The sequence below is a fragment of the Corticium candelabrum genome, chromosome 1, assembly GCF_963422355.1.
Source record: "Corticium candelabrum chromosome 1, ooCorCand1.1, whole genome shotgun sequence".
Taxonomy (NCBI): Eukaryota; Metazoa; Porifera; class Homoscleromorpha; order Homosclerophorida; family Plakinidae; genus Corticium; species Corticium candelabrum.
The window spans coordinates 5,912,668-5,928,201 of NC_085085.1; the positions used below are offsets into that span (position 1 = coordinate 5,912,668).

The following is a 15,534-nucleotide window of genomic DNA, read 5'->3' on the forward strand; positions in this document are numbered from 1 at the left end:
ATGACTTAACAAGCATTCCTAAATCTGTTCAACTCAAACGAAAGCATTGGATGAACACAAAGAACCTGTTGTGTCAAACGTCCATTTCAAGAATTTAGGAACAATACAAAGAAGGCGAATGCTACAACAGCTTATAGAAATAATGACATCCAAGGAGTCGTCTAAATTATCAACAATTTTACAAGAGTACAAAGTGCACTAGCCCCCTAGCCCTCCTCCCCAAAGAGTAAGTAATATTGATGAAGCACAATCAATAGATTGACCTGGTTCATTGGAGGGTTGACGGGTGTCTTTAATGCTTCTGCATTGATACAGCTCTTCCATTCCAGTTGACCCACTCGAATGATGTCAGCTCGAGGTTTCTGACCATTCAAGTGAAAACATTGAGAAACTCGTAGAGACAGCTGGGTTGATTATGAAAGACTGAAGTTGTTCTAGAACAAAACCGGCATAGGCTGCCACAGTCGTATACATACATGTTGCAAATCCTGGGCATGCGGGTGACTAGCACGAGAATAGCATGATGCAATTCCGGCCATGGACACAGAGAAATTAGCATGACTCATTTGGTACCAATCAACATTTCAAAAAAGCATACAGACGCCATAACCTCTTCCCCTAATATCACTTTGTATGCTCATGAATTGTCAATAATTCAATTTGAACGACCCCTAACACTTACATCTTAATTAAACACACACACATTCACATTGCTCTTCCTTGAGCTGTTCAGTGTTTATCTTATCTACAAGTGACTATACAACAGCAAACAGCATTGTGTGACACTGAACACAAGTTTATATACCAAGTCTGACATTCAAATGTTTCCCTATAGCATATTAACAACCAGATGTACATGTACCTTGCAATAAAGTCACTGTTCTAACTTGCAACTTTTGCTAGCCGTGGCCAGCAGTAATAACGTTACCTGGTAGATAAAATCCCATATCTGTTAATGTCGTACTCTATAGTAGGTCGTAACATTTTGATGTCCTTTAAACATGTAGTTAGGCAATGGGGTTATAAATTCTTGTAGTTATCAGATTGGTTTTGCAAGTATTGAACAACTCAGCTAGGTCAAGGTGCACGGGTAAATAAGTATTTTATGTAATAAATAATGACTTGAATTTCTCTAGAACAAGGAGCAGATCTCCACTGAATCTGAAATGCCCATTTCGCAACCTTGAACGGTACACACAGAGCGTGTCATTTATTACCAGTTACGTGGATAAATACTGGGGTCTCTTGCGAGGTGGGCCATCATCCGAAAGCCAGCATCTCCTAGACAAGATTACCAAACAGGAACACCACCATGTCTTGCAGACTGTCAGCTGTGCATGTGTAGGCACATCCCTCTTCCAGGTACGTTCTTCCAGTGTTGAAAGCATGCAGGTAGAGCTGAATGTGTCTTCCAGAAAACATAAATGAAGAAAAAGAATATGCCCCTTCCAGTCTCAACAACTTCCTACCAACGTTGAAAGAGCCAGATTCCTAAATTTACTGTAAACGTACGAAAAAGTACTTAGCTGAATAAGCTAGTGACCTCCTTTCCCTAAATTATTACTTGACAAACATGCTTGTTAAAAACATCAAAATATTCCAATAATGTCAACTGAGCCTCAAGATCACAAAATGTACATCCTTAATTGTGTCACCCCCAACAAGCCATGTGTAGATGTCATACTCACATATGCTTGGTCACACCCACGTTTATATCGAGACCACATTTGACAATAACAGAACAATGCATTTTCTGGCATGGCCAACACGATTTTAAATAGTTAAGGTAGTGAGTTAGGGTACATTTCTCTTACCTCCACCGGCTAATCTGGATGAGGCGATAGAGTTTCTGCACGTTTCATTTACCCCCACCGAATAAGGCGGTGGAGCTCCAGCTCCATCAACTCAACCACCCTCTCGCTGGTTGAGCCTGTAGAGGTTGGTAGAGGTAGATCACTGCGCAGAAGAGATATCAAGAAGAGAAGAGACATCAGCAAATCTGATTCCTCAGCCAGAGTAACGACAAGAACGGCTCCAAATGCAGTCAAAAGCTGTCCATTTACTCAAACAACACACTGCGCATGCTCACCTTTACAACATACACCTACTGTCCCGCGTTTCTTTTTCTTGCTTCCACCCGGTTTACGTCCGCTCTACCGAAGTACACCTCTACCGCGCCTCATTTTGATTAGCCGGTGGAGGTAAAATGATTCGCCCTTACAATGAATCTGTTCCTGCATGACAACTGTGTGGTTCCACAATGCTCTTAGGATGGCTGCATGCTTTGTTGTTTCAGCTAGTGTTGAAAACATAAAAGATTCAGTGATACGTGCTTCAACTTTGCTGCTAATCCATACTCTTACTTCAGAGGCGGATCCAGCTGCCAGGGGCGTAGCGTGACCTCTAGGATTGGGGGGGCTAGACTTTGCGACGCAACGGGACACGCCCACTTCATCAGTCAAATCAGCCAACCACACACTTCTTGCCTTCGTAGTACGTACCTACATATGGGCAAAAAGCTGTCACATGCGTACTTGAAGACTGAGTGGTGCATACGTGGGAGCTTGGAGAATTGATCATTCTTGTGTGAGCAGAGTACGTTCTACTGGCAGCTAAATAGTTTGCAATTAACCAACGGTTCCAGGGTACTCTAGATAGCGTAGCATAGTTTAAATGCAACAGCTGTTCTAGACGTCACGGAGGTGCGATAAACTAATTTAACAGTAAACGCCTTCGTCCACTAGACCCAAACTCTGCAACAAGGTCTTCCACTCTACACTCCAATTTTCGACATTCTTCGCGCTCGACTGTCAGGAGTGCTAGACTAGTCAGACGTTCTTGTCCCATCGACGTTCTGAGCCACGTTTTCAAACGACGGAGAGTGGAAAATGATCGTTCACATTCCGATGAAGATGCAGGAATGACAAGAAGTGTCTTAAGAAGCTTACAAGTTTCTGGGTAGCAGTCCCTGTTAGTGCCTTTGTTGAAGAACGTCCGGACTTTTACAAGTTCGGGCAAGTCAGTTCCCTCTTCACTCTCTACAGTCCAGTCCGGTTCGCCTTGGTACGCTTGAATATTACCATAAAAAATTTCAAGTTCATGCTCAAGTCGGCCAGAATTGAAGTCGTTGCCATAAAATGTGCACACTGTCTGAAGACTCGACCGGTCTGGTCGGCTCTCTGTCAGTGAGTCTACTAGAAGTTTTTCGACTGCAGCCAGAACTTCATATTCATTCTCACGAAATCTCTCTTTCATTTCCATTCGCACGATATCTACGACCTCATTGTAAACCAGTTTATATTGCTCTTGACAAGACTGAGGGTAATATGGTGTACCACCACCATCCATGGCCAGTCGCTGTGCTACTTTACGTTTGCGCGAAAGTTGTGGAAGTTCCAAGCTTAGTTTTGACGCAATGTCTTCAGTATTTTTCCAGACGTCTTGAAAGTCTTCACGAAGTGCACCCACGGCTTTGATTGTGCTAGAAACTTTCGACTTGACTCCAGACAGCTCGACACGCCGACCTTGTAAGTAGCGTGAAAGAACAGCAGTTTTCCCAAGTACCTCTTCCAACACTGAAATATAGAAGAAGAAGTGGAAAGTCTGAACAGACTTCAGAAGACAGGATGCTTCTGGTCCTAATTCGGCATCTTCAGTTGAAATTGCTTCAAGAGTGTGAATGATCGCATCAAAACTGGACTTGATAGCATGTACAGCTTCATAGCGTGAAGACCATCTAGTTTCACAAAGTCTCTTGAGAGTGACAGAACTGCCTCCTAGCTTCTCCTGGATAGCCTGAAACCGCGAATGTCTCTTTGCCGATCCTTCCAGCAGTTTGTAGAGGCTGTTTACCACTCCAAGAACGTTTCTAATATCCTGGACCGCGGAACAAGCATTCGCTAGAGTAAGGTTCAGCACGTGAGCATGGCAGTGGATGTATAGAGCTCTCTTTTCCACTTCCTGAAAACGAGTACAGACACCTTTGTATCTCCCTCGCATATTGGACGCACCGTCATAGCACTGAGCTCTCATTTGACCTACAGGAATTCCTAACTCATTCAAAGCTTGATTTAGAAGATTGAACAGTGACTTTCCATCGGTACTTTCGGCTGGCCAAAAGCCCAAGAAGCGTTCCTTTACTGTCATTGATTCACTTACGTACCTAACACAAATGGACATCTGCTCTTGTCTCGATACGTCTGTGGTTTCGTCACAAATCAGTCCATACATACCGGACGTTCGGAGTTCGTGGACTATCGACTGCTGAATCTTGTGACCGCAAAGAGCTAGAATTTCATTTTGAATCTGTGGAGAGGTGTACGTAAACGTTCCTTGCAGGTGTTGCTCAAGCTCAGGATTATCTGATGCCCGCAGATGTAACAGTTCGAGAAAATTCCCTCTGTTCGTGCAATCTTCCGTTTCGTCATGTCCACGCAAAGCAATAGACTGTCGCCCAAGATAAAGGATAGTTTCAAACACTTTCCCGAGATTTCGTCTGTTCAAGGTTATTCTTAATTGGTGCGCAGTACTGACAGACTGGGCTACAGACGTGCCCGATTCGGCAACATGTCTTGCCTGATTCCACACAGCTGCCGCCAAGCAGTGCACATGCGAAGACTCGTGCTTTCTGTAGTCATCTAGTGCCGTTTTCCAGTTTCGAAAGCCTCTTTCAGTAAAGCATGCATCGTAGTGGCCATGCTTTCCGCTCTGCTCAGCTAGGCGACACGCAAAACAAAATGCAGAATCCACCTTCTCACTATACTCCAGCCAAGGGAACTGGGAATACCAAGTCTCCTGAAAACTTCTTCGCTGACGCAAAATTTGCCTCCTCGGAAAACTTCCACCAAACAAATCTTTGGATCGAGGTTGATGAGGGCCTACTAGAACGTTAGCGGCTTCTAGAACCAATCCACTGGAAGGCCCAGCAGCGGTAGAAACCTCGCTAGGTGTCACTTGTTCGGTGCCTTGACCATCAGTGAGACTGACTTCTGAATCTAACTCGACTGTTCCTTGAACTTCTTCAGACTTTTGCGAGTTGTCAGAAACTTGACCGCGGGAGAAGAATCCTATCGTATGAAAAACAGCGTGAACTGCCACGCGTATAGAGATCTAGAATACAGTACGTAAACAGCCATGATCAATGAGCTTGTAGTTGACAAACAACCTCAAACTGCTAAGAAAGCGCCACGTGCGTGACTGCGTTTCTTTGGAAAAGGTTGCTCAACAACTGAAAGTCCACTGGGGTCTGGGTAATCGAGGCAGTCACCTCTACCTTCTGAATTAGCTGAAGATGTGAGTAGTGTACGTAACCTATAATAACTAGAACGTCTAACTGTACCTCACATTTGTTGTCAAAATCTGGCAGCATACCTGTCTGCAAAAGGTCACTGGCGCATAGCGGGTTTGTTTGTCACAGTCAATGATACATGACTGACAAGCTATTGTCAATATATTACCTGAAATAGACGCCTGCTTCTTGGAACTTCCTTTCCCTCCTGCACAACTTTTCAGAGTCGCCATTAGATGGGCACGTGACTCACACGTGAAGCCTTGGCAGCCCGACGTCTGATTTGGGCTCCCACAGTGTCAGAGACGGGTTCCAAAGCATACGTATGCGCATTGGAAGATCAAGCACACAAAAATTGATGGACACGCCTACAAACTTTGAGGAGGCTATAGCCCTGTCTAGCCCATGCCACGCTACGCCCCTGAGCTGGGCACTGGGGGCACGTGCCCCTTCAGAAATACGTCTTCTGATTATTTTCCTTACCAGAAAGGCTTTGCTGCAGTTTTACTTGTCTTCTGTAGTTCTAAACGAAGTCAAGATATCTATACATGTTTCTCGGAACAGAATTTAACACATCTGTCATCTTAATTTAATAGACGACTAAAGCAATTTCACATCACTTTTAATGAATGTGACATCATTCTATTCCTGATTGGTTTTTGTGCCCCCCTCGATCGGGGTCTGGATCCGCCTCTGTAATTAACCAATACAACTAGACACTAACTGGAACTACAGTCGATTCCAGACATGCAGTCTTACACAAAATGCAGCTCACATTGTTATTATGGACGTTTTCATGCATACATCTATTTTACAAAACTTTACAGCAATTAAAACCTTAATCATTGGTAACTAGCAGAATACCGAAGACAGCATGCAAATAATGTGCATATTTTGTAATACAAACAAATTGCTCTTCACCTCATTTCTAAGCAGACAAAACAGTTTAGTAAATACTTGATCAGTTTATCTAACTTAACTTAATTAATTGTTGCTACTGTAATGGATGGACTGGCTGAGCATGCGTTAGTAGTATATAAGGATAGTGTGTCTTACTAGAGCGTCAGTCATACTGCACTTGCAGTTGTATAGTTGTACTAGTTGTGTGTCATAGCTAGTGCTGGCAAGTAGCCTAAGTTAGTCCAACTTGAGTGGCAATAGATATAGAGTTCTCTACATAACAGGTACAATTACCTAACATTTGATATGTGATTGTCACTATATACACCTACCTACCTTGTCTGAAGCATCAGCGTCTGCCTTGTTGGCCAAGAAAGTCTCAATCACATCGCGAATGCCATAATCAGCAGCATAGTGAAGTAAAGTTCGTCCAGACTGCATCAACAATACAATGAAGGTTATAGAAATGATTCGCAAATTCGTTTTGACTCACGTCATCCTTCATTTCTGTTCCCAATTTAATAATTGGTTTATAACATCATCTCTCTTGTTCTCACATGCCCATTGCAACACAGAAAGACGATGCTACACACACCACACACTCACACACATTCATTTCATTTTCTTAACACAACTGACTATCACACCTCTATAACTGTAACATCTTCAAGTCTTTGAGTTGCAAACACCAAACGACCAGTTGTTGACAGGTGACCTTCATTCATAGCCCAATCAACTGCAGTGTTACCCCACTGACCATAAAACAATCCATGTTAGCAATGTGTTGTCCAACAAGCAATCAATGCAATACAATCAACTGCATGCCATGCAGCAGACTATCCAAGCATCACTGCTCATAATACAACACCATGTCTACTAGTTAAAACATCATCTACATCTCCTAGACTGCAGGATACACACAATCAACGCTTTCCAATATCAAATATTATTCACAATCACACAAAGCCACCTTAATAAACAGGATTCTTTCTCAATCTCTGCAACATCTATATGGCTAACTGCATGTAACTTTTTTATTTTCTAAAATCTTGCAATGCAAAGTAAGCATTACTAAAAGCACACAACATAACATTCGACTGTGTCTCCTCCATCACACAATGCAGACACGACCATTTTCCTAAACATTTGATTAACAAAATTAAAAGTCTGATGACTAGTCATGCGTGCATGCAATCTTCAGTCAATCAAATACGTTTAGTTACAATTAGTAAATGAGAAGTGTGTGAACACATCATGACCATGCGCTGCCATTAATTTTCACGACCTGCAGCACATGACAATCCAAAATGTACTGTGAAATGTGGATCCTTTGAAGGAATTAAGTGTGGCAAGTGACGATTGTGAACACATTTCACACTACAAGATTAGAAGACAAGAGTGTAATGTGTCTATCAGCTACCAACAATCACAGTTACCCATATATATAGCCTTGAATGCAAACTCATGCCCATCATGTATGCTCATCCAAAACTCCACCTTTAGTGTTTGTCAGAACTAGTAAGTCTAGAGAGCTCCTGTTTATTCACTTCCAATGGTTTGATGGCAATTACTACTTCCTCCCATGCCTAAATCTTTAGATGCGTCAACTTTTGTGTGAATGACAACAACAACAACAAAGAAGACAATAAGAGAACTGATTATACTTTACCTCTATGTGCATGAGCACGAGGTAATATTAAAAAGGACAATTTTGACTTCTCTCAGATAATCTGACCAGAAAACAATTTAGTTAAGTTTAAAATGTAAAGAGGTAAAATGCAACATTGTTACAAAAATGTAATGTTAGAATTATAATAAAAACAGACTGCATAACTTCTAGCAAGTCTGCTATAAACTCAGTTAATTAATACTGTCTCACAACTTTGTAGTATACAGTCTTGCTTGCATTAGGATGTTGTTTAACACAGCCCATAGCTAATGCACACGTGCAGTGCACAGAAACGTAGCCAGATAGTTGGGGGCATGACCGTGTTTAACAGCATGCTCGTTATCCATTTGCCGTGTGTGTGTGTGTGTGTGTGTGTGTGTGTGTGTGTGTGTGTGTGTGTGTGTGTGTGTGTGTGTGTGTGTGTGTGTGTGTGTGTGTGTGTGTGTGTGTGTGTGTTATACACTCTGAAAGTGCTAAAACTGCTAGCTTATAAAATTGGCATAGCTAGAGACTCTGCACACAGACCAAGTTTAGCCTTCAAATAAGAACGGCTTTCATTGAGTTCTCGTTTAATTGGGTTATTGCCATTTGAGTGCAGGTCGCGGTTTTTTCCATCAGAGCATCAGAATGATTGCTTTAACTTAATTAAGATGACAGTTAAATTTGCAGCAAATATGGACAAACAAACGTATGCAGTGCATGATGAAGGTAAAAGAAAATGCAACCTTTTCAAAGACATTACACTAGAGTATGGAAACTTAGTAACTTGCTCAAAAACTAGATACTTACTAATCTTTCCTGGCTGAAAAACAGGCTGCAGAACAGTCTAATCGGCTGTTGGCTGCGTGCTTCATCGAGCCCCTTTTTGAGTCTAATATGGTCAAGTCTAAACAAACACACTACACCTTTATACACATACATCTGTATTACCTGGGGAATGCTGAAGGTCTCTGCTAGTTACCTGAGTTTACGTTGTTAATATTCATTCAATTTAAAACAGCTACTGAGAAATACTCACGTACACATCACCACATCAAACTGCATCACATACTGTAAATCAAGAAATGTCTGTAAGATATTTAATTTTGTAAATTTCGCAAATTCTGAGAATCTAATAACTCAAAAAATCGCTTACTAACTTTTGCAGTTCAAATACATGTATCCATCAATAGTTGGGTTCTATTTATTTTAGAGTCATTGTATTAGTTAAGCGCACAAGAGTAAAGTCTGCTTGGCTGATATATAGGGCTATATGCAAAACAACGACCATATCATAGCACGCAGCAATAGCAGGACTAACAGCTAGCACAACTGGGAATGGAAGTATAAGTCTACCAGAAACGGCTCTTTCGGCTCAGCGCAGCGATTAGTCGAGAAATTGGCTTTTGCAAGCCAAGAAATCAAAGACATTAACTTAAAACACAGTATGGACATCGACGGGTATTTACCAAAAATGTTGAGCCTCACTGTGACTTCCACGCAAATGTTCAAGAGACATAAGGAAAGTTTACGAATATTTATTTCTTACGACGTAGAGTTTGCAGCAGTTTACGAACATTTGTGGTTACCAACGTTTGCTGATTTACATTACACTCACCTTGTAATTACTCTTGTGGCCAGCATCAGCATTTGATAATAAAAGGAAGTCAACCATTTCATCATCACCACGCCCTGCTACAAACACCATAGTGCTGTACCTGCAATGACAATCATTTTGTGTTTAGTTTTTATCGCTACCATACTATCTATCGTATCAAAACATCTCATCACATCATTTAAATCTCATTTTCTTCATTCATTCATTCATTCATTCACTCTCAGCACTTACATAATTAAGAACTGCTTCGATCTGTTCACGTCTGTCCGGCCCTCTCTTCACTAGCAGCTTCCAGACTGGATTAATAGCCTCTAGCACTAGCTCTCACCACTACATGCAGGCTCTCCCTACAGCAACATTAGAGTGAGTGCATGTTGTTCGAAACAACAATAAAACGAGTCACTCAACCATGCAGTAACACCGTATACAGATAATGACCACACGCATTCACTGACGCTCCCAGAGTCAACAATCTGCATGTCCACCTGGATCATCACCTGTGTTATTTGATTCCCACAGCATCAGCCCTAGTTGCATGGTGATTCAATGTTGTGATGTCTGTCTCAATCATTCTAACATATCACTGATTCACAGTAACATATCAATAACAATAAATCCTTCCAATTTCAATAACAAATTTCGCCCTCAGCACGCGTGCTCGCAATCCAATCAGTCCAAAACAATATCAACCTCGCAATACACCCGGCCACACCCCTCTTTGACGTCTCAGAAATCAAGTGCATGCAACCTGCTTAATTTTTTCTTTGTATTTGGCTTCATATGGATGCCAAAGTCATCATGACATTGTCGATTGCATTCTCACAAGTCTGACCTTTCGCTTTGAGGTAAATCTTGGGTGGTCAGGTAACAGCTAGGCGTGTTGAAGTGAGTGGAGTAAGAATACATTGTATTCAATTATCCTCACCATGGGTGGCTGAAACCAAATTAGGTGATGATTTGAGGCGTAAAAGGTGAAACCAAAATGTCATCCAAACCAAATAAGCTCTAGATAATTGCCCAAGGCCAAATAATCCCTGTAAGCTGTACACGTGCACCAGTAATTACACATGGGTGTACAAATAAGAGAAACCGTGATTGTTACCGCGCTCGACTCTTTTCCTAACCTTAATTCTCATACAAGATCAAGCTGTCAGTCTGGTAATGTCTTGTGTGCTCGTGGGGTCGGCCAAAACACGTGGAGCGCGCAAGGAGGAGGACTGGGTACAAGTTTAGTATTTTGATAGCCAATGTTTGCCGATATCAATTTCTATGTCAGTAAATACCATACCAATGTCGTTACAACGGAACTAAGTGCATACCTAGACTGTGCATTTCAACCGTCTTGATCACGATCGCAAAACGACAACTAGGTTAGGCCAGGCCTCTAGACGTAACCTAGACTACTAGGAAGTTTGCATATTTACTTCCATGGCAGCTAGGGTTTCAACAAATACGTATCTAATGTCTAGCTAGGACTAGGCGTTTCAGTAGACGGTCTGACAACTCCGTTGGAGGTGTTACTCACGAACGCGAGGCGCCTACGGATACCGGATACCGTACAACTAGTACTGTTTAAGATGAAATAAGAGGGTGTCATACGACCATCATCAAGTGCATAGGCGTCACCTGCGGTTCTTGTAAAGAAGAGGCAAGATGGTAAGCATCGATTCTGTGTAGATTACAGAAAATTGAATGCAGTCACAAGTCGGGATTCTTATCCTTTGCCCAGAGTCGATGACAACCTTGATGCTCTTGGAGGCGCGAAATACTTTAGCACTCTCGACTTAGCCAGCGGTTATTGGCAAGTTCTTGTCGACGAAAAGGATCGACACAAGACAGCCTTCATATGCCATCGAGGTCTTTTTGGGTTTACTGTAATGCCATTTGGGCTTACCAACGCACCTGAAACTTTCCAACGGCTTATGGACTTAGTTCTTTCTGGCATACAAGGCGTGGCTTGTCTTGTTTACCTCGATGATGTGCTTGTATTCTCAAAGTCCTTGACAATAATCTTGAGCGACTTACCAATGTACTTCAATGCTTGCACAAAGCTGGACTAAAGCTTCGCCCAGAAAAATGCCATTTTGCGATAAGTTCGGTGGAATATTTATGATACGTGGTGTCGAAGGATGGGTTGAAACCGGCAGAGCGGAATCTAATTGCTGTAAGGAACTTCCAGTTCCTCGAGATGTGGCAGCTGTTTGACGCTTTCTAGGTTTGGCAGGGTATTACCGCAGGTTTATTTCAGGATTCTTGGTGATGGCTGCTCCATTGTTTCGATTGCTTGAGCGCAATAGTCGTTTTGAGTGGACAGTCGCATGCAATGAAGCCTTTGAATGTCTGAGATCATGTTTGGTGAGTGATCCTATTGTGGCTTTTCCGGATTTGAGTCCTGAAGCAAAACCTTTTCAATTGGCTATCGATGCGTCTGATTGTGGTATAGGAGCAGTGCTATCTCAATGCCAAAACGGAGTAGAGCGTGTTATTGGGTATGCAAGTCGTACTTTTTGTAACTTGGGTATGCAGTGTCGAAATTTTGAAGGTACGGTCATCAAGGAGGTATGTAACCTCCAAGGCATAACAAGAACAAGGACAACACCCTACCATCCACAAGGAGATGGGTTAGTGGAAAGGCTCAATCGAACATTGATTAATGCCTTGTCGAAGTATGTAGGGCCCGACCAGACTGACTGGAATGATTGGATTTCCCTAGTAGTATTCGCATATAACACTCACACACACACACACACACACACACACACACACACACACACACACACACACACACACACACACACACACACACACACACACACACACACACACACACACACACACACACACACACACACACAGATACACACGCACGCACACACACACACACGCACGCACGCACGCACGCACGCACACACACACACACACACACACACACACATATGACAAATAGATAAGTACCTGCCATTCGTTATGGTTACGCCCCCAGCCAGTTGGCTGAATTCCAGTGCACTAAGCAGGAGCCATGTGCCGTCCTGAGCAATAATGGTTGTTGGTCATTAATCCTGGAAAGTGGTGTTATCTCGTTGACCTCAGGTGTTGTATCGTTGACCTTATTAGGTGTTATATTGCTGATATATTACCAGTTATGGATCAATGAGCGCACCTAAAGGTTACGGGATGATCAGCATTCGCTATGCGCGATGACCCCAGAACGCTAATCATATCATAAGTAGCACCTCCATAATTGAACCTCGCCGCAATTATCTCGGTGATAAGCCCTCACGGTTTCGGGTCTTATAACACGCCAACATCCACACCACCCGTGTTATATATCCAACTATTAAATCCTGAGCCCACCCAATTTCAGTAAGTTATGTAATTGTGTAAGCTGGTTTGCTCGATATAATCGTTCGCACCTGGGCAGCGTATTCATTCTGTGCTGTTGTTACTGTACGGTTGAAGCATGAAGGTTTTCCTCTTTCTTGTCTTGGTCGCTGCTGCCTACTCTCTTGATAACTCGGCCCATTCCAAATTCTCGACAAAGGTGAAAAAGGTTGCGTTCCGATGAATTCCACCTGGAAAGACGACAACTACCTGAAGAAGATCTGCGGCGAAGGTCTAAGGTGTGACGACGGAATCTGCCGTGCAGCCGCAGGAGCAACAGGATGTTGGCCAGCCGGTACTGCTTGTGCCTGCTATCCTGTCTACAGCTGCGGTTCGTGCTGCAAGAGCGCATATTGCAAATGGGCTCCTTGGTCCTATTGCAATGCCTGATCGACGAACACGTCGGAGAACGACCTGCATGGAGACGTCAAACCCGCGAAGTGACTGTGACTCGTAGTTTGAGCAAATGCGCTGTTTGCAACTCGTAGAGTAGCTAGTTTAACCTAGATACCGCTGTCGCATAGATACGACTAGTAAGCTGTCTTTTCGCAAGAAAGAAATAAATGTTTGGCAATTGCAAGAGCATTCTGCGTCAGTACTTCTGAGTTCACACCCCGGTTTGTCGACCCCTCCACGACTTGTTCTCAAAACGAGAAGGTGTGAGAGAATCAGGCGACGCGAGACTAACCCCGACACCGTATAGTTTTCCGTCCAGCAGCCCAAAAGACGCCTAGTTTTTGAGTTTAGATGCAACCTCGTCGGGACTAATTGCCCGCTTGGTAGTTGTTTTCTAGACTCATTTACAACGTAAATTTGCTTCTTGGTCTTTCGAAATGTGCAAAGTGAATCAAACAGCAGCTATTACGTGAAGTGCGCGTCGGGGTACGCGAGGCACAATTTTGTTAGACGTTCCGCCTTCTTATTTTGCAACAATCCCAACATATTTCGAATCGCTTTTTCTGTTTGAGTAAGTATTTACAGTTACAAGACGAAAATTTGCTGTAACTGCAACTATTTCACTTACTAGAAGTAGTATACGGTACCCGGATATGGTCAATCGAAAGCCCGTATATATTATTCTAGGGACGCTGCAAACCTACTTTTGGACATGAAACTTCTCTTGAAAGGTTGTATACACTACTATAACAACGAAAGTGCTTCACTAAATCTGTACGCTCCAGATCTTGATCATCCACAGCAAAACTCTCGTTGTGTTGCAGTATCCACTCTTTCATCTGGTTCGGCGCCACACATCCTCGCAAATTCAAGGCTTCCACTAGGCGTTGTTTTCGCTGTCCATTCTCTTCGCTCACATGACTAAGTTGTTCTTTCTCTAACTGAGAAACATTCTGGAGCTCTCCCTCTGGTTGAGTCTCTTCTTCTCCGTACTCGCCCGGAGTGCACCCTTCAATATTACCAATTATTTCTCCTTCACCAATCCTAATTGCAGATGGTCCCTAGATATATGCAATTACATGGGCCCTCCTCTACTACCTGTCAACAAACACTCTTCTATGGTCACTCTGTTCTTTTGGAGCTGATTCTGGTCAGGGTAAAAGATAATTGACAGCGCTGCCTTGATCAAACTCTCTTTCGAGCTGCACTCGCATTCGAATACCGCGTGTTTACGAGAAACTTTACATGCAGTGATTAGACGTACTACGCCTACGCTGCCTATCTCAGACGTGTTCCCCTTCTAGGCTGCTTTCTTGCTAAGCAAGGCTATCTTCTCGCCTCTCGTCAGCACCACCTCTGATGACAATGTCACCAGTCCCAAAGCTCGGGAAGTACTCAGTCCCAGTAAGCAAGATGTTGCACCTGCAATAACGTAAAACTCTGCATCCTCATCCTTCTGGGCACTCGTCACCCTCACTGCCACTTGAGCCCTTACGTGTAACGTGTTCCCACTAAAATCGTTTAGCCTCAACTCTGGCTCTTTCATTAAACTCCTGCGCGACTTAAACCTTTTCTCACAACGCACGTACTGTATACAGTATTGACCGAGGATCCAGAGTCGATCAGTGCCTTCACAGTCACGCCTTGCACTTGAACCTGTGCAAAAGCTAAGGGTCCTACCGATACTGCATTGACCTGAGATGCACTTTGCCTTGTCGTCCCATCAACAGTTTGCGAAGGACATTCTGTATCATAATGACCTCTTTGTTGACACTCAAAAACATTTGGTATTTGCCTTCTTCTCGACTGTACCTTTGATTTGCATTCTAAAGCATAAAAGCAGGTAGGTAACTGACTTTCCGTGTCCCAATGTCGACTTGCCACCATGAGACGTGTCAGAGGCCTGTGCCTGCTGCAGTAACCTCTAACTATCGGAACTCTCACTGAAGGTTCCACCCACTTCTGTGTGCCTACTCATAAGTTGACCCCCAACTCCTTCTGCCATCCTGGCTTGTTGTAATGCATCCTCAAAGGAATCAATAGGATGCCGCAGAGAAATCTGCCGCTGCAGTTGCACAACTTTCTCGGTCTCCCTAGGGTACATTAGAAGTAGCGTTCCGCCACAGGTTTGGACGGGCCCCCTAATAAGGTTCTCTACCTTTACTATACTGACTCAACATGCTCACTACAGGCTAGTAGACGACACACGCTACGGTCCTAATGCTGGTTCACAATAAGCGACGGAGAGCTGTCTGTCACGATCCGTCAAACCACATCAAAGGTCTACCGCTCAAGACGGACGAC

General features: G+C 43.3%; 2 protein-coding genes across 2 annotated transcripts; both read right to left on the reverse strand.

Annotated features, from left to right (window-relative positions):
- Window positions 1-2,402: 2,402 nt before the first annotated feature.
- On the reverse strand, window positions 2,403-3,339 carry LOC134192676 (uncharacterized). The gene has a single exon (XM_062661430.1). The coding sequence runs from the start codon at window positions 3,259-3,261 to the stop codon at window positions 2,713-2,715; it is 549 nt and encodes a 182-aa protein (XP_062517414.1). The 5' UTR covers window positions 3,262-3,339; the 3' UTR covers window positions 2,403-2,712.
- On the reverse strand, window positions 3,296-4,948 carry LOC134185146 (zinc finger MYM-type protein 1-like). The gene is made up of 2 exons (XM_062652963.1): window positions 3,372-4,948; window positions 3,296-3,315 (listed from the first exon to the last, which is right to left on the reverse strand). Exons 1-2 carry the CDS (start codon window positions 4,228-4,230, stop codon window positions 3,296-3,298), a joined length of 879 nt encoding a protein of 292 aa, XP_062508947.1. The 5' UTR covers window positions 4,231-4,948.
- Window positions 4,949-15,534: the final 10,586 nt, after the last annotated feature.

Excerpts from the sequence above, each read along its gene's own strand:
- LOC134192676 (XM_062661430.1), bottom strand. The coding sequence starts at position 3,261 with ATGGAAATGAAAGAGAGATTTCGTGAGAATGAATATGAAGTTCTGGCT.
- LOC134185146 (XM_062652963.1), bottom strand. The coding sequence starts at position 4,230 with ATGTATGGACTGATTTGTGACGAAACCACAGACGTATCGAGACAAGAG. Across the intron at positions 3,316-3,371 it reads TCCACAACTTTCGCGCAAAC|TCTTGTCAAGAGCAATATAA; the intron begins GTAAAGTAGCAC and ends TATTACCCTCAG.